Here is a 26217-nt window from a genome sequence, read left to right on the forward strand (position 1 = left end):
GAGAAGGAAACGAAAATTAAATCCGATGAGAGCGGAAGAAGGAAAATAATTACAGCAGGAACACCAATCGCCAGTACTGGAATCAGATGTAAACGGACAAAGCTAACAGTCAAGTGTTTGTTCTTCACAAAGGTTAATAAAATTTATAAGCCGCTGGCAACACTGACCAAAAGAAATAGAGAAAAAGATGCGTTATGAATAATGGAAATGAAAAAAGGACATCACTACATACCCTACGTACAGTAAAATCATGACAACTACATGTGAAGACAAATTCACACGAACGATTTGAAATTTTAGACGAAATACATGAGTTCCTTGAAAAACATGACCGTACCACGCCTTACGCCGGAAGAAGCAGGAGTGTGAGCAGCTTCACATCCATCAAAAACAGTCGAATCTGTGGTCGAAAACCTTCGCGCCAAGAGAGCGGAAGCTCCGTGTCTCCAAGAGTGAATTCTTTCAGGTACCGGAAGAAGACAGACCACCAGTCGTGGCAGACGGAGTGAGGGACACCCAGAGATGTCCACGTCCTAACCCTCACTCGCGAAGTGAATCTATAACCTTACATGGCTAAAGAGACTTTGCAGATGTGATTTAGTTAAGGACCTCGAAACGGGGAGATGGCCCTGGATCACCAGGCGGCCCCTTGTCATCAGAAGGGTCTTTGCAGCGGAGAGGCAAGAAGGTCCAGGCGGAGGAGGAGCCGATGACAGACTCAGAGGAGATGGAGGAAGGGCCCTCAGCCAAGAACTGCGGCCGGCCCCCCGAGGCTGGCAGAGGCGGGGACCAGCCTCCAGGAGGAACGCGACTCTGCCGACAGCTGCACTTAAGACCTGCCTTGTAGCTCGGCAGGACGTTCGTGCTGGTCTCTCGGCAGCAGCGACGGGAAACTAACACAGAGAGCGTCCGCGCTCTTTTGGAGCCCAGAGAGGAGGTAAGGCTCCCCAGCTTATTTCGCGAGGTCAGCACGCACCAGATACGGAGTCCAGGTGAAGACACGCGGGAAAGAAAAAGGGGAGGCCCGGGCGGCTCGCGAACGCGCTTCAAACGCCAACGCGGTATCGGCGAACAAAATCGAGTTGCGTGCAAGGACTGCGCGTTACGGCCGGGGAGAAACGATTGACTCGACGTTCAAAAGGTCGTCCGTGTGATCGCTCACCTTACAGAATAAAGGAGGGACATCGCATGGTCGCCTCGCAGGATGTCGAAAAAGCATTTCGTACAATGCAACACACACACAGGAAAAAACCTCTCGGCAGAGTCGGGCACTTTCTCGTAGAGTTAAACCTACGTCTACCACTGGGCCCCGAGGAATGAAAGCTGTGGGCACACCGAAATCCGCATGGGGACGTTTAGAGTGGCTTTATTCAAAATCCCCCACAGCCGAAAGCGTCCCAGATGTCCGTCAGCAAGCGACTGGGTGAGCCGTTTAAACGTGGTCTGAACAACGAATACTTCTCAGCAGGAAAAGGAAGAAACTCCTGATACAGGCGGCAGCCTGGGCGAGCCTCGAAGGGCCGCGAGCCTGGACAGCGTCCGTGCGGGAGGCCGGAGACGCTCTCAAAGAGACCAAGCTGCAGTGACGGGCCCAGGCCACCAGGGGTCAGGAGGGAGAGGAGGGTGTCACTGCCAAGAGCACTGGGGGGATTCCTGGGGCGCCGGAGCTTCTGCGCCCCGATTACGGTGCTCATCTGTGCTGAAATTCAGAGCTGCGCACACACACGTCACCGTCCACAAGGGTCGATTTGTCGAGGGTGCTGAGAGGTTGGAAGCCTCGTGCGTTGCTGGTGGCACTTGGCACGGTGCAGCTGCTGTGAACAAGTCTGGCAGCTCCTCGGAGGCTCAACCGAACCCTCACACGCCCCGGCCACCATGCTGTCGGTGGCCCCGAAAAGAACGGAAAGCGGGGTCTCAGAGCGATCCCCGCGTGCCAGCGGCATAGCGACGCGCCTCGAGGAGCCGGATGGAGCCGGATGGTGCGCACAGCCCCCGTGCCCCGCCGCGGATATGCGGGCGCCCACATGTGGCATCCGAGACGATGGACTGCCCTGCGGTCATTTCAAAAGAATGAGGTTTGGAACCTGCCGCGGCACGAATGCGGCTCGAGGACGTTGCGCTCAGCGACGTGAGCCAGTGACTCCACGGTTCCGCTTCTGCAAGGTCCCCGGAGGGGTCAGAGTCACAGAGACAGGGGGGCGGGCGGTGCCGACAGGGGCGGGGGGCGAGCCTGTAACGGGGACACTGGGGACACCGTTCTCGTTTGGGGCGATGGAAAGAGAGTTCTGGAGGCTGCGATGTGAAGGTCCCCAGCGCCGCCGAACGGCACCTTTGAGAACGGTGACGATGGCGACTTCCGCGTTCTGCATCTCTCACCTCCACAACGAAGTCGACTAAGAAGACAGCTCCACTCCGGGGCGATTAGAAATATCAAAGCGCCGTAAGGACAAGAAAGCAGAAACCAAACGTGCACGCAAACCTGCCGGGCTAGTGAAGCCCAGATTCTGGGCTCAGCAGCTGCAGGGGCATCTGAGGTGGGGGGGGGGCGGGGGCGCTGGGCTGCGGACGGGCAGGACAGAGACACACAGCCGTGTGAGGACAAATCCACTAGCACACCTGTCGCAGGTAGAAAAACTCGCCAACAAGCTCAACGTCCCCGGAGAGCAGCACAGCTACGCAGTTTGTCCACACAGCTGCGACGGAGGAGCCAGGCTCACGGGCGCCCTGCGGCACGAACAGACCCGCGAGCGGCCAAAAGCAGCATGAGAGACCCTGGCCGCGCCGTGATGCTGCGCGTCACCAGTTAGAAGCATGCAAGGGACACCGTTTGCTGGACACGGGACTCACGCAGGCAGCAAGTCGGTGAAGTCAGAACTGGGGAGCCGCCGCCCACCACCCTGCACCTGGAGTGGGGGATGGGGAACACCCCCGGGTCCAAGCTCATCGGAAGCAAAAATGGACAAGGGCCGGCCCCGGAGGTCCAGGAGCTGGGTGTTTGTTATAGTGTTCTCTGGCTTTATTTGTAAGGTCGCTGTTGCTTTCCAATATCACAATAAAAAAAAAAAAGCAGGAAAGATCATCTGAAATGCGTTATATACAGCATATAGGGCGCGGCTCAGCAACCTGCTCTTCCCCGGGAACCGTCTAACGTGAGGACGGAGTCGGTTCGAATGCCCCACCCTGCGTGCACTAAGCGCCACACACCACACAGACACTTGTCGTCGGGCGGTGGCAATCTCAAAGCTGTTTCGAGTGGGAAAAGGGTGCACACGCATGTCTCCTTACGTTAGCCGGGGCCAATGGGTCTGCGGGCGGGGGAGGGGGCGGAGGGGGGAGGGAGGGAGAGAAGCGCGCGGGGGAGGGAGCTCTCTGGGGTGACCGACGTGCTCTGGGCCCGGTTATGGGCGGTGAGGACGCGGTGAATGCAGCTGTCAGAACCACCCCCGTTCCCCCGAGACGTGCACCGCATGACCGGCGCCTTGGCTTAAGCAAGCCAGGCCGTGGGAATGGACTGTCACGGGTACACGAAAACCCTCTGTCATTAGCGGAAACGCTGGTTGCAAATCCGCAAGAAAAAGCAACCCGCCTTTCTTTCTCATGGCAAAGCTGCGGGAGGAAGCGCCCGCCCTGGGCGTGCTCCCTGCGGCGGTCGGCAGAGGGCGCACGCGAACCGCCGGGCAGGCGGCGCTCGCACCTGCCGACCCGGTGCGCGCGGCCCGGCCGGAGGTGCCCGCTCGGCGACTGGAAAGATTTGCTAAGCTAGACCAGACCTCAGCCCTGCGCAGCGTCCTGCTGCACCCCGGGGACCCTGTGCAGGGTCCGCATGTCAGGGCCAGTGTAGCCACGATCACCTGCCGGCAACCAGGGCGCCTCAGAGCTGGGCTTGGACCTTGCCCCGCCTGGCACGGAGCTCCCTGCGGGAGGCCGGCCTGCCTCTGGGGAACTGCACACCCTGCCAGGTGTTCCCTTCCACTCACGGCTGCTGCTGGGACCCACCACAGCCGGCTCCCCCGGCCTCAGGCAGGGCCCACCCAGCCTGGGCGTGTGAGGCTCAGGGCCCCCCGCAGGAGAGGCACCCAGGCAGCTGGCCCTCGGCTGAGGGCCGGGGGAAGCCGAGGCTGGAGATAGAATCTATCCTGCAAACGGGAAAGAACCTGGGGCCTGAGCTGGAGGCCTTGGCAAGCCACTGTCCTCCCCGAACCGGTACTGCCCCGCCCCGCTGGCCGCTGGTGCAGAGCCACAGGTCTCAAGGGCTCATGGGCACGAGAGACGCCCATTAAGGTTATGAAGTAATCAAGGCCCAAACACCCCTGGCCAAGCACAGCCCGGGAAAACTGCAGGCCACCCCCATACCCACGGCTTCCAGAAGGGGGCACGGGGACTCCACCGCCAGCCCCTCCGCTGACTGCCACCCGCTCAGGCCTGGCTAGGCGCTGTCGAGAGCACAGTCGAAGTTCTTAGGGGTCAAGGGCACCCCCAGGCCTTACCAAGCGCTGCCCACATCTGGGCTGGGCAGGAGTGGACTTCAACACCCCTACCCCCTTGCAGGAGCCCACTCAGACCCCCTCACCTTGTACCCCCTACTGGGCTCACCTTGGGCCTGGCAGGGGGAGCAAGCTGGGTTGGCATGGCCCCTCCCCAGGTGACAGCTCTTCTACCTAACTACGCTGACGACCTCATACCTGTGGGTCCCAGGCCCTTCGTGTGTGGATGCCCCCAGGACCCTCACGGCCCCCTCCCAGGGCCCAGCCTCCCCCACTTTTCTGACTGCAGTGAGCCCAGTGCAGCCAGGTCCCACGCCCCCACCCCCAAGGTGCCCGTGCCTCTGAGCCAGGCGCTCCCGCCACATGCACACCTCACACACGCACAGCTACCTGGGTGCTCCTCAGGCCAGCAAGAGAGGAGGCCCCAGGCACTTATTAGACACCCACTGTGTGCAAAGCTACGAGGATGAAGGCAACGCAGCCTGCCGGGGGGACTGAGCATGGGACAGGGGAGGGTCGCCTGCTGCCCGCTGCCCTGGTCCCATTCCCACTCAGAGCTCCTGGGTCCCAAGTGCCTGCCCGGCCCAGGAGGTGACGGGCCAGTCATGCCTGCTATGTTCTTTGTGACCCTTCATTCCACCAGTGATGGCTGAGGGCCGCCCCTCAGCTCTTTCCATCATAAGGGGCTGTACTTTCTGGGGACCAACGCCCCACTGAGAGCCACGGCCGGGCCTATGCTGGCTGGGGCTCCGGCCGCAGGAAGCTTTGGGGAGGGGTTAGAAACGTCTGGGGCATCTAGTCACACCTGTGAACCAATTACCTCCAAAGGCTCCTTCCTCCTAATGCTTGTCAGTTGCCCGGCGGGGGTCTCTGTCCCCTTTCTCGGAGCTAAGTCCCAGTGCCGTGGCTCGGTGTCTGGCCTATAGAAGGCGCTTAGCAGATATTTGACCAATCAATAGATGTGTGGCGGCCAGGCGGAGGGACAAGGTCCTCTCCTGCCTCTGGGGGTCCCTCCTGCGCCTCGGGCCTCGCCAGCCTCAGCCTCGGGGCACTGCTCGCATGTCGCCCCCTGGGGTGTCCTCCAGGACGCCCACCCGCTGCAGTGTGTCGCTGGCCCGAGCTTGCTTCCCGCCCAGCACTTGCGCGCAGTGTAATTACCTGTGTTTGTACCCACCCTGGACTCGCAGCGGCCAGGTGCCCGGCTGCTTGTGTTCCCACAGTGATCGGCGGGGTGGGGGGGGGCGGACCCTCAACAGCCTTGGGGGTGGGGAGCACACCCTGGCGGGGTGGGCCGGGGAGCGCTGTTTCGGGGTTGCTTTTCGCCGGAAGCGGCAAGGGTGGATGTCACCAGCGGGGCTGGGAGAATGGCGCTGCCTGGGAGACCCCCACCAGAGTTCATGAGATGTGTGACCCAGGCAAGCTCTCTCGCCTCTGAGCCCTCGATTGCCTCCCACGCAAGGTGCAGGGCCAGGTGCCCGCCTCCGGGAGTTGTGGAGAGGGCGAGCGCGGTGCTGCGGGACAGCGCCCCGCAGGGCCGGGCCCGCGGCACGCGCTCTCGGGACCGCAAGCCCCGCACGAACAAAGGCTGCGGGGCGCGGGGCGCGGGGCGCGTTGCCCGCTCCTGCCGGGCTGGCGGGAAAGGACCTTCGCGCGGGACCCGGTCAGCCCGTCCCTCCGCGAGTCTGCGCGCGGCGAGGCCGGGGGTCCCCGGGCAGGGCAGAGCGCTGGGGCCGGGAAAACTTCCTGGAGGTGGCGTCCCAGGCACCGCACTCGGACGCCGTGCCGCCCCTTTAAGAGCCGGGGCCGGGGTGCGGGGTGAGGGCAGAGGGCGGAGGGCGGCGGCGGCAAGCCCGGCCCCCCGCCCCCCGCGGCAGCCGCCTCTCATCCGCACCCAAAGCCGAGCTGCGGCTGACGTCACCTGCCCCCGAGCCGCGCGCGCTGATTGGCTGCAGGTGACGTCAGGGGCTTTTTTCGCTCGGCATGACCTCATCCCCGCCGGCGGCCCCGCCCTCCGCCCCGGGCCTGTCACTCGCGGCCGAGCGCGGCGGCCGAGCCGGCTCCGCGCCCCCCGCCCGGACGCCGGCGCCCGAGCCCAGCCCCCGCCGGAGCCGCACCGGCCGCGCCCGCCGAGCCGCGGGGTGGGATGCGCGCCGCGAGCGCGCGTGCCCGCCCGCAGTGCGCGCGCCCCGGCCCGAGCGAGCGCTCCCCGCGGCGGCCGCGGCGGCGACGGCGGCGACGGCGACGCGACCCGCGCGCTCCCCCAGCCCCTGCCCCGGCTGCGCGGGCCCCCGCCGGGCCCATGGGCGGCGCGGCCGAGCGGGCGCGCTGAGCGCGGCGCGGATCCCCGGTGCGCCCCGGAGGCGAGCGTGAGCGAGGTGAGCGGGGGCGCCGGGCGGGGAGGGGGTCACCCGGCACTGAGCGCGCAAGGTCTGCGCCCCGCGGGCGCCCGGGTGGAGGCGACGAGCCGGAGGTGAGCCGGGACCAGGACGCGCCTTCTCCGCCTCCCGCAACGCGCGGCGGGCCGCGCCGGCCTGGCCCACACGGCGCCCGCCTCGCCGCCGTTCCTTGCCACCGCCGCTTACCTTGGTGGGGGGAGGGGCAAGAAAGGAGGACCCAGGAGGGCCGTTTGCGAGCCAGCGGGGATCTGTCCCGACCTCTGCCAGAGCCCAGGACGCCCCCCGCCCCCCGGACAGCCCTCCGAGAAGGTCGCTCCTGCCGCGGGCGGGTCGGGGATGCGGAGGCCTCGGCTGTCCCAGCCGAGGGCTTTGGCCTGTGAGGGGCTCAGTGAAGGGCCCGCTCCGTGCCTGGCGCGGAGGGGCTGCAGAGCCTGACCCCCGTCTGCCCAGGCCGCAGGGGCACCCCCACCTCGGGGCCCTCAGCTGGCCTCTGCGGAATAAAGACCGTCGCCAGCCTGCTGCAGGAGCGGCCCAGCGCTGGGGGAGGGGCTGGCACCGCCAGGCTGCGTGCAGCCAGCCTCGCCTGGCCCATCTTCCCACCTGGGGGGGCACTTCATGGTCTGGCCCCGAGGGGGGGCACCCCTAGGCCTAGGCCCCAGCGGGTCATCCCTCTGGGAGAGTTTGCCTCCCGGCTGGTGCTTGGGGCCCGGTAGCTGCAGTGAGAGCTGCTGGAGGCCAGGGGAGCCCCACTCTTCCTCCTGTGGGCCCGCCAGACCTTCTCGCTTTGGGGGCAGCCCCCGGAATGCGCGTGACATCCAGTGCCCCCTGTGTCTGTGCATTCCCTCCGCGGATGGCGGTGAGCGCGAGCCAAGGACGGGCACCCCCCCCCCAGGCCTGCTGCAGTGCCTCTTGCTGCAGTCGGCCTGGCCGGGGGTGCGGGGTGGGCTCTGGTCCCCTGCTTCCCTCAGCCCTGGGGAAGGCCCCGGGCCCCAGCGCGGGTCACGAAGGGAGATGCGGAAGGATGCGCGAAGTCACCCTGTGCTCCAGGTCCCTTCCCGCATCTCCCCTCCTCGGGCTGAGGCGGCCTCGGGGGCCCAGCAGCTCCAGCCCAGCAGAGTGCTCCGGGGACCCTGGGCTGTGTCAGGAGGAGCCAGAGAGCATCCTGATCACATCTCCAAGACGTGCAGCCTTCAGGGAAAGGACAGGAGGGGACCAAACCCCACAGCCAGAGAGACGTGTCAGACTCTAACTGGGACTGCACGGGCTGAGGCCACCTGTGCCTGGGCAGCTCAGGGCAGTGGCCCGTAGATGTCGTGGGCTGGCCCAGGTGTGTAACAGGCTGAATGGTGACCAGGAGAAGGCCGGGCTGGCCTGGGGGTGTAGCATGGGGACAAGTCCTACAGATCAGTGAGGCTGAGACAGAAGCCGCCCAGATACCCCCCCTAGGAGCCAAAGGGGCAGGGCCCCCGCCCCACTGCTTCTGAAGTCCCCACTGTCCCCAGGCCAGTGGCATTGTCCCCTGTTTGGCATTGCCACGGGCCCAGCAGGGGCAGAGAAGACCCGCTGGGTCCTGCCCCACTGGTGTTGGGGAGCCCGGAAGGGGAACAGGGTGCGAGCGCAGACGAGGGTAATGGGAGCTGGCCTGGCGTGAGCACCCAGGCCCCTGCCTCCAGAGGCACCCTTGGGTCACAGTGAGCTGGACATCTCAGCTTAGCAGGTCCCTCTTCTTGAGAGTCTGCCTATGTGTGCCAGGCACCCCTGAGTGAGAGCCACCGTCCCTGTCCTCCCGTCCTGACAGCCGTCTCTAGAGGCAGTCAGTTCCCCATCACGCGATGCAGGGCAGAAGGTGCCGTGGTGAGGATGCTGACCGCTGGGCGGTCCCTGGCCACGCGCGTGCTCAGGGACACGGATGTGCCACGTGGAGGCCTCGGGAGCTGACGGCGTGAGATCTGGGCCCTGGGCGTGGGGTGTCCTGGGATGTGGGGGGCTTCGGCGTGTGCAGGGTGAGGGCGCATGCGTCCGGTGACCACATGTGTGTGCAGGCACACGTACGTGTAACTGCACGTGGCAGCAGTGGGGGGCGGGGAGGACTGTGGGAAAGAGGCGAGCGCTGGTGTGCGTGTGGTCAGTGCGCGGGGACGTGTCCCGGCAGGCACGCGGCGCAGCAGCAGGGCCCTGCCGTGTACCCGGCCGGGCAGGGAGGGGTCTGCTGCCTCCAGGTGGGGACAGCCGCTCTTCGCTCTGAGCCCTTTGGGGAGGATGTGCGGCTGTGCCTCTCTCCTCCCCACACCCCTGAAAGCCCGTGCCCGGCCCAGGGGGGCGGGGCCATAGGAGGTGAGAGGTGTTCTCCCCGCTCATTCTCAACGTGGTCCTGGCCAAGCCTGGGGCGGGTGCTTGAGAGCGGGAAGGCCCAAGACGCCCCAAAATCTGTGTGCTCTGTCCACCTGGCCTGTTCCAGCCCCGCTGCTCTGCTCAAGGCTGTCCTCAGTGTCTGCAGCCCGCCCCTGGCCCTGTGAGCAGCTCTGGGCCCTGATCAATAGCATCTGTGGGAGGAGGGTCACGGGTCTGCCCCCCAGGAGCCTTAGACACAAGGAGGCCCTGTGGGTGAGGTCGCCCTCCCCAGAGGCCAGCTCAGGGCAAGAGGTCGCCGCAGGCGGGGCAGGAGCCCTGCAGGTGGATGTGGACATGAGTGGGGTTAGGACCAGGCTGGGAGGAGCCCGTCCGCCCCACCGCGCCGGGCTCTGGCCTCCCGGGCCCTGGCTGGGGTGGTCCCAGGCCCCAGCCACTGGGCACCTGCCAGGGCGGGGAGAGGCCGAGAGCAGGCGAGGAGGGGCGACCGGCCGCGCCGCTCTGCGCTCCGCGGAGCCGCAGAACCAGCCCGTTCGCGGCTGCTGCCGCAGGAACAGCGGTTGCCTGGCACCTCTGCTGTTGCCATGGCAACGACGGAGGTGCTAACTGGCTAATGAGTCCCCCTTGGCTGCAAATAACAATACTGTAGTGATTAATAGGGCCGAGCTGGAGGATCCTTGTTGTTGGGGGGGGGCAGGTACTGGGCTACCCAGCCCCCCTCCAGCCCCTGCCCTGCACCCCCCTCCTGGGTCTCAGCCTGGCCTGGCTCCTTTCCGCACTTCCAGTCTGGACTCCCTTCTGTGGGGGGGACCCCTCCGTGCCCCAGCCCCTCCTCTCAGTGCTCCGGGGAGGACTGAGGACCGAAGCCAGCGTACGTACAGGCCCCTCTGCCCCAGCCCCCTCCTCATCGCTGGGCTGAAGCTCTGTTTGGCTCTCGCTGTCCTGGGTGGGAGCCGAGTGCCCCCACGTAGCTGATGCGGACAGGGGGGTCAGGGGCACAGTGCAGGACCCTCCCCGCCCTGCCTCTGGGTCCTGGGCCTCTGGGCTGGATTCTTGGGCCCATGTCAAAGGGCAGGAGGCTCTGCCCAGGCCCGCAGGGATGGCGTGTGGGAGGGTCCTTGGTGGCTGTGGCCTGTCACAGCCTTGATGAGGCTCCGCTCAGAATGCAGAAGCTGCCCGAAACAGCTCCCACAGGAATCAAATCGAGGGTCCCCCAGCAGGCAGGACCCCCTCAGTGGCAGGGATGCCCCTCAGCAGGCAGGCCCTTAGGCTGTTGAACCCACTTGCTCTGGCGCTTGGGAGGGGCAGCTGCACCCCTACTGCGGGGGGGGGGGGCTGTGAATGGGGTGCCGAGGCCCCGCCCACATCAGGGCTGCCCTGGGCACTTCCTTCTCCGCCAGCTCCAAGGTCCGCCACTCTGGGGGGACACGGTCCACACGGGCCTTGCAGCTGCGTCTCTGTGAACTCTGCGGTCACCCCACCAGCCTGGGAGCTCGTGCAAAGGGGGGGCGGTCCAGAAATGGTGGCAGCCGCCTCTGTTGTCCCCAGTGTCAAAGTCACTTCGAAATGTGACGAGTGTTCTCAGGGTGCCGCACCCCCACACCCTCTGTGGCTGTGGGTTGGCGTCGTGCTGAGGGGGTCCCCTCTCTGTGGGCCTTGGGGGCACATCGGCCCCACAGCTCCCTCCCACCCCACAGCGAGGCCGGGAGGCGGCGGAGGGAGGAACCCGTGAGCTGGCGGCCAGTACAGGTCTTGGGTTCTGTCTAGTCTCCTTGGTGTGACCTTGGGTTGGTCCCACCCCTTTTCTGAGCCTTAGTTTCCCCTTCTTTAAAGCAAACTCTGCCCCCTGGGGCCCGTCCTACATGGAGAGCGGAAGGAGGTGGCAGGGTCTGGGCACATGCTCCGCGGCCCCCCGAGCCCCAACCACCACCCGCCCCCACTGCACCCTGCAGCCCGAGGCCCTTGGAGGCCATGCCGAGGGTCGCCCATGTTGACCTTTGTCCTAATGCCCCCGTTCTGTGAGCGGGTGACCCACTCTGCAGGAGAGGACGCTGACCCCAGCCCCTCTGCGCGGGTGTGGCCTGGGGACCAGGCAAAGCGCAGCAGAGGCGCCCCGCCTTGCATGCTGCGCCCCCTCCCGGCCCTGCCCTGGGCGCCCAGGGGCCACTGGGAGCCCCAGCCCTCCCAGCTCCCCAACCCGGCCAGATTATCAGCTTAGATGGGAGGGACTGGGCTACACAGGGTCAGAGAGGGCAGGCGGGCTGCGGAGGGGTCCTGGGGACTGGGAAGATGAGGGGCCAGAGAGGGGAAGTGGGGTGCCAGGAGCCCCAGGAGTAGGATGCAGCACTCTGAAACGAGTGGGGATCCACGGACCCCAGGGCCCAGGGGCGGGACCCTCAGGCCTCGTCCCACCTCTCCAGCCCAGCCCAAGCCCCTTTCCCTCTGTCCCCCACTGGCTTGAGTGCCACCTGCCGGGAGGCTGGCTCTGTGATCCGGGTGGTGCAGGACCGAGGCGCCCACCCCGACACCCCCTGGGCTTTCTCCGGCTCCCTCTGTGTGTCACGGATTCCGGTGTGCTCGCCTGAGATGTTCGGTGACTTTCAGAGACGAGCCAGAGGGGCATGGATTCACCCCAAGGGAGGAAGGGCCTGTGGGCCCGTGGCAGGCCCGGGCTGTCTGTGCCCTGGGACCGCGCACAGCCCCTCCGGGGTCGGCCCTGCCTGGGGAGCCAGCCGGTGCCCCCGGGGGCCCGCAGAGCTGACTGTCCGCCTCTCTCTGCAGGTCCGGCGCCATGCCTGGTCACTCTGAACTCTAGGCCACACCTGCGCACTTCAAGGAGAACCCCGCCCCCTCGCCCACGCCCGCCATGGCAGGGGACCGGCTCCCCAGGAAGGTGATGGATGCCAAGAGGCTGGCCAGCCTGCTGCGGGGAGGGCCCGGGGGGCCGCTGGTCATCGACAGCCGCTCGTTCGTGGAGTACAACCGCGGGCACGTGCTCAGCTCCGTGAACATCTGCTGCTCCAAGCTGGTGAAGCGGCGGCTGCAGCAGGGCAAGGTGACCATCTCGGAGCTCATCCAGCCCGCCGCGCGCAGCCAGGTACCCCGCGCCCGCCGCGCCCGCCGCCTCCCGGCCCAAGGCTGAGCTCCCGGGCCGGGTGCACGGGGGCCCTTGGCCTGGGCAACCTCCCTGTCCTCTGCCTGGAACCCAAACCAGGATCCCCAGGTCGGCATGTTCTCGGCCCTTCCACGCCACCGGCCAGCTCCCTGCTCCTCCTGAAGTGTCCTTCTCAGGGTGCGGGAGTGCCCTCCCTGGGGAGGCCGCGTGACGCCCCGCCCCCCAGACACCACCCTTCACCCTCCCATCCCGCCTCCCGCCTCCGGGAGCCTCGGACACTGTCTGGGTCCTCACTCAGCCCTGCACAGAGGTCTGCCCCACACAGGACAAGGCCCTGTCGCCCGGGGCCCAGAGGGGCGCCGAGTGGGTGAGCAAGGCGTGACCGTACCCAGGGGCACAAGGTGGGCTGGGGGCACAGGCAGCAGATGGCGGGGGCATGGACCAGATACCACACTCTGATGGCTGTGAGGACTCAGAAGAGGCCCAGGGCCTCACACTGAGTAGTCTGTTCCCAGCCCCCCAGGGCCTTCCCCTCCGAAGTTGACAGCAACCCAGTATTCTCTGTGGCCCCCTGAGAATGTCTTGGGTCACCTGCAGTGGGCAATGCTGTCTCTATTCCCAACGGCGTCAAGTACATCTTGGGAGGGACCACTAGGCCAGTACTTGGGAGGCAGTGGCACCTCCAGTGGAGGGCAGGTGACATGCCGGGCAGCCGGGGGCTCTGGAGGATCTCGGTCACATGCCCAGCAGGGGACTGTGGGGAAGCCCGGTCCCAGGCCCTGCCCCACGCACAGCTGGGTGTGAGAGGATCCAGGTGGGTGGCCCCCACCCCACAGGCAGAACCGGCTCCCTGCAGCCTCAATGAGGGGAATCAGGTGATTAATCACCCCCAGCGAGGACTCTGGGCCAGAGCCCCATCTCATTGGCTGCCGGTGACATCATCGGGCCGGGTCGCAGCGGCTCAGCTGGCTTAAGGGCTGAGTATGCCTGGGGGGGCAGGGGCGGCATCGGCTGCTCTCCAGCCCAAGCTGCTGAGCATCTGGCCCCGGAGGGGAGGAGGGCAGGTGGCACCCCGGCCTCCAGCTGCCGCCTCTTGAACTGGGGGTGTCTCGCTGCAGCCCTAAGTCACACTGTTGCTGGCCTCTGGGGGTGGGGCGGTGGGCAGGGGAGCCCAGACTTAAAGGCACTCTGCCTCTGAATCCCCAAAATGGACCTGCCGGGGGACCCTAAAAAAGCCTGGGCCCTCCCGAGAGCCAGCCCAGTCTGAGGCCGCGCTACCATGGCCAGCCGCACGTGCCTCCTGGGGACCCCGTCACGTGCACCTGCACCTCCTCCTCGTGGGCCTAGCCCATGGCGAAGGCCCAGGAGAGTTTGCTCTGTCACTCCTGTGAGTGTGCGTGAGGGCTTGGTTGCCTTGGGGACCCGTGTCTTTCGTGTCTGCCTGCTCCGAGGCTCTGCCTGTGGGCCATGGGTTCATACCTGTCCAGGTGTGACGTGGGCAGCTGGTGTCCTGCCTTCCTTCCCGTGCAGGCAGCAAGGTCACAGCAGCCCCTCCCGCCCATCACCTAAGCCCCTGCCCGCTCCTCAGCAGGGGGTGGGGCCTTTAGCAGGTGCCCAGCGGGCCCTGACCTCTGCCCTCACGGCCCCCAGGTGGAGGCCACGGAGCCGCAGGATGTGGTTGTGTACGACCAGAGCACGCGGGATGCCAGCGTGCTGGCCGCAGACAGCTTCCTCTCCGTCCTGCTCAGCAAGCTGGACGGCTGCTTCGACAGCGTGGCCATCCTCACCGGTGAGCTCCGAGGGGCTGTGGGCCACCCTCTCCCCGCGGCCCGCTCGGCTGAGGGGCAGGCGCGTCTGGGGGGCAGACGCTTCTGGGGGTCGGGCGCGTCCGGGGAGCCAGGCTTCTGGACCCACCTTGTTCCTCCTTCTGAGCCCCAGAGCACCGCGGGCCCAGGCAGTGCGGGTGGGGGCGAGTCTCAGTAGGGCCGGACTGCCCTGGCTCCTGTCCCCTCCCCGGGGCCCCCAGGCTTTAGGACGCCCTCCAGCATGGGCCCAGGACAGGAGGAAACCCCCAAACGCCGCTTGTGGTGGGGGTGGGGAGGGATCAAGGCAAAGACACGGCTGCTGGGAACTCCCCCCCCACCTCTGCCACTGTCTGAAGGGGGAGCCCTAGGCCCCACCCTCTGGGAGCCCCAGTCTGAGCAGAAGTGGTCTCACTGGTCCCACACTGGGGGATGGGGGGTCCTGCATGCTGCAGCCACACACAGGACACCTGGCGACAACCTACTAGTCATGACACCTGCCCGGGGCCAGCAGAGATCTCCACGGGGCTTCCTGTCCCCCAAAGCAGCCAGGCCAGCCTGGGGGCTGGGAAGCCCCCGTATGTGTGCACACACGCGCACATGTGCACGCACACGCATACGTACAGGCTCTGCAGTGGTTCCCGCTGATTCCTACCCCCTGGGGCCAGTATGAGGACCCTCTGTAGAACCCATTCCCAGAGGAGGCCTGGGACCCAGGGACATGCGCCCTCCTCACCTGGGTCCCGCGGCCTTTGTGGGTGTTCCTGCCCCCTGCCCTCTGCCGGGGATGCGGCAGGCAGGCGGAGTGTGGAGGGTGTGGAGGGTGCTACCCACCCGTCACACCGCTGATGGGACGCTCTGCTCCCTCGGCTCCCGCCCGAGCAGCCGCCATGCGCGGACACAAGCGGGGTGGTCGATGGGCACCAGGCTGGCCCCCGGCACTGGTGTCCAGGGGGAGCGCAGACCTCCAACACAGCCTTCGAGAGAGGCTGAGGGCAGAGGGTGCCTCCTGCCGCCCGCGGCCGGGCTGCTCCGGGCAGAGCCATGGGAGGCCGGCACGGCACGGTGGGTCGGCGTCGTGCGCGTGCGCGTGCGCCCGCGCCCGCGCCCTGCTCAGGCCCTGCGCCCTGCACGTCAGGCCCCGGTCTGCGTGGCAGGGGGCGTCCGCATCCGTGCGGGGCTCCGGGAGGCTGGTGGTCGCAGGGTGTGCGCGGGTGTGCACGCGCGTCCCGGCTCCGGCGGCCTCGAGGTCATCGGGGTGGGATGTGGGGTTTGTGTCCGTGTGAAAACAGAAGCTGCGGGATCGCCGGCCCTTTGCTCCGGACGCCACACCTGGGTTAAGTCTGGGGTCTGGGTGGGGAGGGGAGGGGAGGGGAGGGAGGGCAGCAGTCCAGCGCAAAGCAGGGACTCGCCCGGACCCAGGTGGAAACCCAGGTGTGTGCGTGCGCGCCCTAGCGGGAGTGGGAATCCCCCGGGCCCTTCTGGGAATCTGAGAAGGTCCCAGAGCTCCGCCCTCCGAGCATCGCCTTCGGTGGTCTGTCACCCTGGGGGCCTGGGCTGGGACGCACCAGGAGAGCCCACCTGGGACCTGGCTGTGCCCGCCTGGCTCGCTCCTCCCCCTTTCTCCCCTCCCCCGCTTGCTGCTCCTCGAGTACTCTGTCCAATTTCTCCAAGGGCGGAGCCGGGAAGAAGTCATGACCCCATGGTGTGAGGAGGGCTCGTAGGGACACCAGGTCAGGAACTAGACTGCCTCCCGGCCTTGCCCAGAGTCCCCACGCCTGAGCCCCTGAATCGGGGAGAGTGAGAATGGGAAGGCAGCGTGGGGAGGAGGGGTGCCGCCCACCTCGAAAGAAGTCTGGGTCTCAGCACAGGGGGGCGCTCAGCAGAGGCCAGAACGTGGGGACAGACCCTTCTGTGGGGAGAGAGGAGGCCCGCTGAGCACCAAGATGCCGAAGGTAAAGCTGGGGGGAAGGGGGCACCCTCCCCAGAGAATGACGGGGCCAGGCGCTCTGGGGTCGGGGACCCAGCTGCTGTGACCCCCGCCCTCTCCCCCGCCCCCAACCGTGTGGCTGTGACGTCGGCGGGGGCGGGGATGGGAAAGGGAGCCTGGCCCTTTAAGTGGCCGCGGCCGGCGGCCGCCCGTGCTAGTCGCTGCGGAATGCGGGCCGGTCGGGTGCGCCCACCGCGGCCGCTCCTGCGTGCGTCGCCCTCGGACCCTGGCCGGAGAGCGCGGCGGGCGTGGCCACAGCGCAGAGGGTGGGTGGAGACCATGCGGCGGAGGGCAATGGGGGCGCGGAAGCGGCCGGTGGGGCGGCGGCCGGCGCTAGCGCGGCGAGGTGGGCGCGCGTGCGGGGCGCGCGCATCTCTGCGAGTCCGAGATTGCGCTGTGCGGGGCGGGCCGGCGCCGTGCCCGCCCTGGCCGCCCGGCAGAAGGAGCGGGCTAGCGGCGGAGCGTGCGGGCCGCGGGTCCCTCCTGAAGGAAGGTGCCCGTGGGGATGCTGGGTGTTGGGGTGCCTTCTCAAGCCTGGGGACTCAGGGACCTGCAGAGGGTCGAGCCGCTGCCACTGACCCTCTCCCAGGTGGCCCTCGTTTCGCAGCCCCGGCGCCCGGGGCGGCCCTGGGGACGCCAAGGGACTGGAGCTCCCTCTGGACCTGGCCTCAAGAGGGGGTTGGCGGGGACGCCCGAGCCGCTCGGCTCCGCCCAGGGGCTGGGGGGGGGGACGAGGGGGGGCAAGCCGAGGAAACGCAGCAAAGGCTGGCGGGTCTCTGCACCTGCGTGGACGCTTCCCTTTGGGGCAGGGGTTCCGAGTGGAGCCCGCCCTCGCACTCCCGGGCTTGGCCAGGCCGCTCTGCGCGCCCCGGCCATCCCCGGGAGCTGGGTCATGAGCAGGAGCCAACCGCAGCGCGCGGCTCCGCCTCCTCGCCTGGGAACCAGTGAGCTGTGTGCTCCTCAGGGCTGTCACCTGCTTCTCCCTGAGGAAGGGACCACTTCTCCAGGGCTGGCGCCTCTACTCCCCGGCCTGGAGGGCCCCCACATCCGCAGCCCCCCAAAGTCGAGCCTTCCCTGGGGACACAGGAAGTACACACAGGCGTTCCGCTTGGGCGTTTGTATGGACCGGCCCTGAGCTGGGGGGTGGGAGAAGGCTGGGATTGCCAGGTGTCTCTGGCCTTGGGAATCCGCCAGGCCTCCAGCGCCAGCTGCTGCTTAGCCCCAGCGCAGGAAAGAGCCCTGTGGGTCCGCGGCCCAATACCCCCTCCCACTCTCCTGGCTTCTCCGCTGGGCCAGGCAGGGCTTGGCCTGATTGTCCTGTGTGATGGGCTGGCCCGCAGAGGACAGAAACAGCAGCCCACTGGACTCGGGGCAAGGAAGGTGCCATGGGCTCGTGTCCCCAGAAATGTAGTCAGCCCCAGGGTGCCTCCCAGCAGGCCCATCTTGTCCTACCAAGAGCTGGCAGCCCTGGGTGCTTCCCGGTTGCTGGCCAGAGCCAGTGGTCACCCAGCCAGGCCAGGTGTGGGCAGGCCATCTTCTGTGAGCCTCGGTGCCATGCTGTGTGGCAGGCAGGAGGAGGGATGGGCCAGAGGCATGACACGCTCTCCCCAGCTGCGGTCACTGAGAGCCAGTGGTGTACCAGGGAGCCCCACTCCGGCTGCTGTGGGCGGCGGTGGGGCCCCTTCTGCGGACCCGGGGCCCGGAAGTGCTGTGCGGGACGGCGGGCGGCAGGGCACGTGCCAGCCACACGCAGGACATCCCCGCCGGGGCCGTGCGCACCTCCGCTCCTCGGCCCTCTCCGGCTGGTGGAATGGAGCCGAACCGGCCAGCAGATGCCCCTGTGGGCTGTGCCAATTCCAGTGGGTGATGTCATGCCCAGGGGGAGGGGAGGGCTCCCTCAGAAGCTCTTGCCTCCTGGTCCTGGCACCCAAGCCTGGCCTGGGGCGCCCAGCCAGATGGAGGCAGGGAGGTATTGCATCAGCCCAGGAGGGAAGGCAGGGAAGGCCCGGGCTGGCCCCTGGCCACAGGTATGGAGGGGCCCTGTGATCCACACCCTCAGCGGGAGCCCCGCCCCCCACAGCCTCAAGGCCTGCGTACGCTGTGGTGACCCGCCACCTCGACCCCACTTTTACGGGCATCACAGCGGCGTCCTCAGCGGGGCCGGCCCCTAATTACGTGGGGAAGAGCGTGGTCATAGGGGAGCGCTGGAGACCTGCAGTACGCGCCCCGGCCGCTGTGGTGAGGGGTCCAGCACCTCCGAGACCAGGTGCTCCCCCCAGAGGCCCAGGTGCTGGCATCACATCGGGCTGGGGAAGCCAGGTCGGGTGTGGCGGGGACACTGCGTGGTCAGTGCCCTGGCTCTCCTGCCCCAGCCAGGGGCGCTCCTGACACTTCCTGGGCTCCCCCTCCTGCAGGAGGCTTCGCCACCTTCTCCTCCTGCTTCCCGGGCCTCTGCGAGGGCAAGCCTGCCGCCCTGCTGCCCATGAGCCTCTCCCAGCCCTGCCTGCCGGTGCCCAGTGTGGGCCTGACCCGCATCCTGCCTCACCTCTACCTGGGCTCTCAGAAGGACGTCCTAAACAAGGTCTGGACGCAGCTGGGGCTCCGCTGGGGGAGGGGCAGAAGTGCAGAAGGCTTGTGGGGGGCGGGGGGAGAAAGGGAGCTGAAGGCTGATGGGGGAGTGGATGGATGAACACAGGGCGAGGGGCACAGGAGGACCCAAGGGCCCACCCTCCCCCCCCCAGGCCCAGAGGTGGACGAGGGGAAAGGCCAGTCAGGGCTGGGCGGGGCCGCACTTCCCTGCTCCCTGGTCGGTGGAGCCCACATGCCAGACTGCTGATGTCACTGGGCCCCTGGCCAGCGCTGAAAGAATCCCGTGTTTTAAAAATGGTGACGAGGGAAGAGGGTGAAGCCACCGCCCAGGCAGCCGTAAAATCCCTGGGAGTGCAGGGCCGGCCGTGGGCGGGGCTTGAAGAGGCCCGCATCCCTCCTGGGCCCAGGCCCGCGGAGTAGCCCACCTGGGGACCGTCCCAGGATTCGAAGGGCCTGCCCAGATGCACCCCCTTACACCCTGTCCTCCGGTCCCTCAGGACCTGATGACCCAAAACGGAATAAGCTACGTCCTCAACGCCAGCAACTCCTGCCCCAAGCCGGACTTCATCTGCGAGAGCCGCTTCATGCGCATCCCCATCAACGACAACTACTGTGAGAAGCTGCTGCCCTGGCTGGACAAGTCCATCGAGTTCATCGGTGAGGGGCGCCCCGCCCCTGCCCACCCCTCCCTTCCCGGGGCAGAGCTGGAGGAGTGGCAGGCTGGGAGGCTGTTCCCTGGAAGGCCGGCTGGCTGGCGGGGTGAGGGTGTGGTCCCCTGCCTGGGGATAGCGAAGGGCTGTGTGACCCCAGCGCTCACCTGGTCCCCGTGGCCCCCTCCCGCCAGACAAAGCCAAGCTGTCCAGCTGCCAAGTCATCGTGCACTGTCTCGCCGGCATCTCCCGCTCAGCCACCATCGCCATCGCCTACATCATGAAGACCATGGGCATGTCCTCTGATGATGCCTACAGGTAGCCTTTTCTGGTTCCCCCACTCTGGGCAGGAGAGCGCCCCTCCCCTCCCGCACCCCCCATGAACACCTGCAGGGGAGGGGAGGCCGGAGCCCAGCCAGGGCACCGGCAAGTCTGCAGGCCAGCGGTGTGCCCCAGGACGGGTGCTGGTGAAGGGGCGTGGGCGGGCCACCTGGCCCGGCAGGAAGCCCTGTGGCCACACAGCTGCCTCTTGCCCCAGGTTCGTGAAGGACCGGCGCCCCTCCATTTCACCCAACTTCAACTTCCTGGGCCAGCTGCTGGAGTACGAGCGCAGCCTGAAGCTGCTGGCCGCCCTGCAGGGCGACGGGGCCCCCCACCCCGGGACGCCGGAGCCCCTCCCGGGCCCCGCGGCCCCGCTGCCCCTGCTGCCACCACCTACCTCAGAGAGCGCTGCCACCGGAAGTGCGACGGCCAAGGCCGCGAGGGAGGGCCCGGAGCCTCCCGCCGCCGCCTCCGCAGCCGCCGCCCCCACCACCAGCGCGCTGCAGCAGGGCCTGCGTGGCCTGCACCTCTCCTCCGACCGCCTCCAGGACACCAACCGCCTCAAGCGCTCCTTCTCGCTGGACATCAAGTCGGCCTACGCCCCCAGCCGGCGGCCTGAGGACGCCGGGGCCCCCGCCCCCGGCGAGGCCCCGAAGCTCTGCAAGTTGGACAGCCCGTCGGGGGGCGCGCTCGGCCTGCCCTCCCCCAGCCCCGACAGCCCGGACGCAGCGCCGGAAACGCGCCCGAGGCTGCGCCGGCGGCCCCGGCCTCCAGCAGGCTCCCCGGCGCGCTCGCCCGCACTCGGCCTCGGCCTGAACTTCGGGGACGCCGCCCGGCAGACTCCACGGCACGGCCTCTCCGCCCTGTCGGCGCCCGGGCTGCCCGGCCCCAGCCAGCCGGCCGGCCCGGGGGGCTGGGCGCCGCCGCTCGACTCCCCCGGCACGCCGTCGCCGGACGGGCTCTGGTGCTACAGCCCGGAGGGGGCGCAGGGCACGCGGTTCGCGCCCTTCGGCCTGGCGGGTTCGCAGGGCGCAGGCGGCGGCGACCTGCGGCGGCGGGAGGCTGCAAGGGCCGAGTCCCGGGACGCGCGGACCAGCTGGCCCGATGAGCCGCCCCCGGAGACGCAGTTCAAGCGCAGGAGCTGCCAGATGGAGTTTGAGGAGGGCATGGTGGAGGGGCGCGCGCACGGCGAGGAGCTGGCCGCCCTGGGCAAGCAGGCCAGCTTCTCGGGCAGCGTGGAGGTGATCGAGGTGTCCTGACCCCGGCCGGCATCGGCCCCTCCGCTGCGCTCGGCTGGGCCGCCAGCAGCCGGGCCTACTATACATAGATATTATATATAATGCAAAGAAAGGTAAATGGTTTTACTGCGATTTTTACCGAGAAGTAAATATTTCGATTTTTTATTTATTGAAGCTGTTCATTCGGGCAATGATTTGGCAACAGTGCAGGCGGTCCTCCAAGCTCTATTTTTAATCTGGTGTTTAAACTGAGATTCGTTTCTAAGCAATATGAGGCCACCTTCAGTAGCAAGCTGGGGTGCCAGGCCTGGGGGGTCCCCTCCTCGCCCACCCCGCCCCCCAGGAAACACTGCTGACCTTTGCAAAATAGGCTGCCGAGCTTGTGTGCACTTTTTACATAAGAAAAAGGGGTGGGGGGGAGGGAAAAAAACTTTGCCACAAACTGAGCCGCTGAACCTCCCTGCCTCTCCGTCCCTCCCCTCCCCTCCCCCCTCCCCTCCCCCACCACTCCTCCCTCTTCCTTCTGTTCCTTTCCTGGGCTCCGCACCAAAGCCATAGGAGCTGTGGTTCTGGAGTCTCTGCCAGCCCCCGCCTCCAGCTCTAGGTGGGAGTCTGGGTGCCATGGAGGACACCCCCACACCCATACCCCCAGGCCTGTGTGTGGCAGAGTGTGACCAGCATTGGGCCTGCCGAGGCCAGGGTGTTCAGAGGGACCAGGTGTAGAACGGGGTGAGACTTGGCGAAAGGGGCTCCTGAGGGTCAGATGATGTGCGGGTCCCCCAGGCAGGAATGAGGTGGCCGGGCTCCCCACTCCCGCCTGAGCCTGGCTCCGTGTTCATGTCCTCAGCCAGGCCGTTCAGAGGAGGCTGCTTCCCCTTCCTCTGTGGGTGCCCCAAGAGCCACCTGCCAGGTGGGGGAGGCCAGGAGGAGGAGCTGGCCTCAGTGTCTGGGGGGAGGAGATGGGGGGCTGGCCAGAGCTGCCCGCTGGGCAGAGGGCTGATGGGCTTAGGGTTTTACTCTGGGCTCTTCCCGCACCTGCCCCAGCCAGCCATGCAGTTGGGGTGTATTCCTGCAGGTCAAGGGGCCCCCTTGCTGGTCAGACCCTTCTGCTTCCACTAGTGGGGTTTTTAGCTCTGGGAGAACCAGCTCCAGGGCAGATAAAGACCCCCGATGTGAGCGGATGCAGGAGCTGTCCGCCATGGCGGCCCCTGGCCCCACAGGAGCCTCAGGAGAGAACCCCCTGGCACCCCCTTTCCTGGGGACCTCTCCCCTCCGGAGCCTCCCGGTACCGTCAAGGCAGCATGCCAGTCCCCGTCGCTGGGTGGCTTTTTGGTCCAGGTAGGGCAGCCTGGAGGTGAGGGCAAGAGCGAAGGCCCTGCTCCCCCCCCCCCCCGCCGCACACCCACGTGGGTTACTGGGACCCAAGGCTTTTGGAGACACACGTAGATGTCCCCCAACTTTCAGAAGTCCTAGAGTCTAGGAGTGAGGGCCACCGAGGGAAGAGACTAGGGCCTCGGCAGGAGGGGTTGGAGCAGGACCGACACCTGCAGCATGGAGGGGGAGGGGTGTGTGCCCCCTCCCCTGCCAGGGGCCCCTCTGGCCATGTCTGTTTGTTCTTCTTTGGACCCATAGCCCTGTGACCCTGTCGTGCCCCCTTTACGCAGAAGTCCTGTTCCTGTTCTCTCTGTCCCCACTCCATTCCTCAAGAAATAAGCTATCATTGTTGTATTTGCAATCTATGGATTAGAGGTTTAAGTATTTATTATTATTGGTTAATTATTATTATTATTATTATTGATTCTGTAAATTTGCCTCCTGTTTATCGCGTTGGGTTTCTGAGGTGACCCTCGGTGCGGAGGATGCACCGGTCCCCCCTCCACACCCCACCCCGTGCTGTCCAGGAGACAGTGGGCTGGAGCCACTGGTTGGGCCCCAGAACTCTGGCGGAAGGTTCCACAAAGCCCAGTCCTCACCCTTTCTCGGGGGTTGCAGTGGTTCTCATGGCCTCTGTCCTGGGGAGTCTGGGAACCCTTGAGACACTGGTCACCCCCAAGTGAGCAGCTGCGACCCAGGAGACGGTCTCCTGTCTGGGGGAGGGGCGGGCGCCAGGCAAGAGCACCTCCCTGGTCATTTTCACCCCTGGGCGGGGCTAGGGGCGGGGCCTCAGCCCTCTCCGAGTCTCCCTCGGCCCTCCACCCTCCCATCCCGCTGGTGCCCTGGCCTTGGTGTGGCCTCAGAATGGACCCGGCCCCCTCCTATTATTTGCTGGAAAGTCCAGCGGAGGAGGGGTGGCAGGTCCCCCCACTATGGCTCCCAGTCTCTCTGGACTGGGCTGCCTGCCCCCCTCAGGCCCCTCCCCCAGCGCGCCACACTTCCTGCTCCTGTCCTGTCCCTTCTTTTGTATTTGGAAAAAAACGTGTTGTAATAAATCCCGAGATGGATGTTTTCTCCGTGCCTCTGGCTGCCTCTTTCTTCAGGGGCGGGGAGGGGTGGTGAGGGAGAGGGTAGAAGGGTTGGGGGCGGTCCGGGAGGCTTTCCAGTTTAGGAGGCCGGACTGCCCCAAACCCCGGGCACAGGGGGCAGGTCCTGCGAGGTGGGGGGCAGCACCAGAGGGTGGCCCGTGTGGGGGCTGGGCACAGGGCACCTCTGCGCCCTGGACGCGCTGCGCTCTGTGCTCACTACACGCTTGTGGAAGTTTCAATCACTGAGAAGCGTGTGCAATAACACCTCGGCTCCCCCCGCCCCGCCCCAGGGAGGTGTGCTTCCCTGCGGACCGTGTGCGCGTGCACATGTGTGCACGTATGTGCGTTCCTGAGTGCGTGCGTGTACATACCACACAACGGCTTCTCATCATTAGACATTGGGGTTTGGCTACATAGAGTGTCTGCAACTCGCTTTTTAAATTTCGTGTAAATTGTTTATCGAAGTAATACATGCCAGGTCGAAGGCCTCTGGTGTCTCCCCGCCCCCCTCGTCCCCCAAGGACGGGGCTGTGGGGCCGCTCCCCGCCGGTCCGCAGACCTGCATCCCTCACCAGCAGTGTGCGTGTGCGCGCGCGCGAATTTGCACACGTGGGCGCTGCGGAAGGAGGTGGGCTCCGTGAACCGTGAGAGTCCTCAAAGGGACCGAAAGCTGGAAGCAGGGCCGCGGCTCCAGCGCGGCTATTTTTAGCTGGAGAACATCTATTTATAACGCTGGCAGCCCCTCGGAGCCAATAAAGGGACTGTGGAGAAGCCGAGGCCGTCGCCGGCAGCATGGCGGCGCGAGCCCCGCGCTGCGGGCCATGCAGGCGCGGCGACCCCGGGCGCAGCGGGGGACGCTGAGCGGGGGCAGGGCTCCCGTTCGCCGAGTCGAGCGGGCCCCCCTCGGGGTCACCCTGTCCAAGGCCCGAACGAAGCGGGGAGCGGGGGAGGCTCGGCGCCGGGGCGCTGGAGCCACCTGCTCTGACCGCTCAGCGCCCCGCGCCCCTGCGCTGCCTGGCGTGTCCGCGGCCCGCGGCGAAGAGCTTCCGGCGCGGCCGGGGCTCGAGGCGTGCGCGAGGGGTCGCGTGGGGTCGTCTCGGCCCATCAGTGGTGATGCTGCCCCCCCCGAGGAATGCCGGGGCTCTCGCCTGCCCCACCGCACCCCGCCTCCCCCAGCAGACATTTCGCAGATCAGAACCGTCGCGGCGGCCACACCCCCTCCCCCCGCCCCCCCCCCCCGCGCTGGTGGTTCCCACCGTGACTGCCAGACGCACGCAGCAACAACATCCGGGAACTTTGAAAATGCGAGGTTACCTCGCTCAGGTCCCCGAGGGCAGCCTGCCTACTCTGGGCCACACGGAGGGGTGCAGGGGGCAACGTGGGTGGGCTCTGCCTTTCCCCGGCCCAAGGGCGCCGCCGTTCCCAGGCTTTCCGGGGCTCACTCCTTATTGGGGAAGTTAAAATGTAAGAATGGGAGTGGAAAAGCAGGTCACTCAAGCGGTCAGTTATCTAGGTCACCCAAGGGCTTTCTAAAGGGGGTGCTTCATATGCGGGGTGGCCTGGTTCTTCGTCTAGCTGTGCAGTCGGCAATGTGTTTATTGTGGTGGATGTTTTTGAAATGGATGCCTCGGCAACAGAAAGCTTAACGCTTAGTGCCAGGCACCCAACTTGCAGGCAAAAAAGGGCTAATTGTCAGGCTCTCACACTACAGGTGTGGATGGGTGGGTGCATGTGCACCGGGTGGGTGGACGGGTGGGCGGCTAGGCAGGGGAGGAACGGAGGGTGGGCAGACGGAGGGATGGGTGTGTAAGTGGTGGGGTGGATGGGTGCTTAAGGGTGAATGGGTGGGTGGGTGGATGGGTGGATGGATGGGTGGGCGGGCAGAGCTCCCAGTGCCCACCCCCAGAAATGCCACCATCTGGACCAGTGAGGCAGTCCCTGGGCCTGCTCCCCACTGAGGTTGGGGGTGTCTCCAGACATAGGGTGTTTTTAGGAAGGAGGGCCAGGCCCTGATGATATGGGATGGCTTTGCCAGGGTAGGGGTGGGGACAGAGTTACCTTGGTCAGTGGGACATAATGGGGCTGAGTCGTGGGGCCGGTTCTGAGCCCAGAGGAGTCTTGGCGGGACCTGGGGACACCCCTGTGCTTGCCCCTCCCCCACACAGGTTGCAGGGCAGGGGGGTGGAGGGGCTGGTGCACCGGGGGAACTCCCTTCAAATGTCCCAGCCTGGAGAACTGTGGGGGACGGGGCTGGGAGGGGGAGGGAGCGAGGGGCGGGAGGAGGGGGCTCTCTGAAGTGGGACTGGGTCAGGTGCGGAGATTCCATTCTGGAATATAGGGGTGGCCAGGGATCTGGGGGGCGGGGGCGCTGTGCAGCTGGGGCCACCCTCAGTCTCTTTGAGACGCCAAGAGTGAGACCAGGGCAGTGGAGGCTTGTCCTCCGGGCGGCCCAGCAGGGGACTTCAGGAAACTCAAAGGGAAAAGCCGACTGACTCCCCTCCGCGCCTTGAACTGGGGGGCGGGGGCACTGCCTCCACCCCCACTATGCGCACTCCTGCGGCTCCTCCCCAGACGGGGCACGCTCCCCACCAGCACAGACACACCTGACCCCGCTGCCAGGTCCCAGTAGGGCAGGTGACTGGCCCGGACGGGGCGGTGGCACCATTGGCATCGGGGCCAGCGGAAGCCAGACCCAGCCTGACGCAATTGGCATAAATAGCCAGGAGAGCTTGAAATAGAAGTGGAGGGAAAGGGGGGTGGGGAGGGGAGAGGGGCGGGGGGAAGGAAGGGGAGAGGGGGCCGGAGCCTTCGAGTCCAGTCC

General features: G+C 66.7%; 1 protein-coding gene across 2 annotated transcripts; it reads left to right on the forward strand.

The window, feature by feature from the left end:
- The first annotated feature begins 6773 nt into the window (after positions 1 to 6773).
- On the forward strand, positions 6774 to 21343 carry DUSP8 (dual specificity phosphatase 8). Of its 2 annotated transcripts, none has more exons than XM_036221312.1 (7): positions 6774 to 6859; positions 12011 to 12326; positions 13995 to 14133; positions 18551 to 18717; positions 19223 to 19382; positions 19570 to 19693; positions 19914 to 21343. In XM_036221312.1, exons 2-7 carry the CDS (start codon positions 12096 to 12098, stop codon positions 20953 to 20955), a joined length of 1863 nt encoding a protein of 620 aa, XP_036077205.1. In that variant the 5' UTR covers positions 6774 to 6859; positions 12011 to 12095; the 3' UTR covers positions 20956 to 21343. The 2 variants fall into 2 exon arrangements, with proteins under 2 accessions (XP_036077205.1, XP_036077206.1); XM_036221313.1 differs by having other exon boundaries at positions 12011 to 12284; positions 19914 to 21103.
- The last annotated feature ends 4874 nt before the right edge of the window (positions 21344 to 26217 follow it).

Source organism: Rousettus aegyptiacus, unplaced genomic scaffold, assembly GCF_014176215.1.
Source record: "Rousettus aegyptiacus isolate mRouAeg1 unplaced genomic scaffold, mRouAeg1.p scaffold_m13_p_5, whole genome shotgun sequence".
NCBI classification, from domain to species: Eukaryota; Metazoa; Chordata; class Mammalia; order Chiroptera; family Pteropodidae; genus Rousettus; species Rousettus aegyptiacus.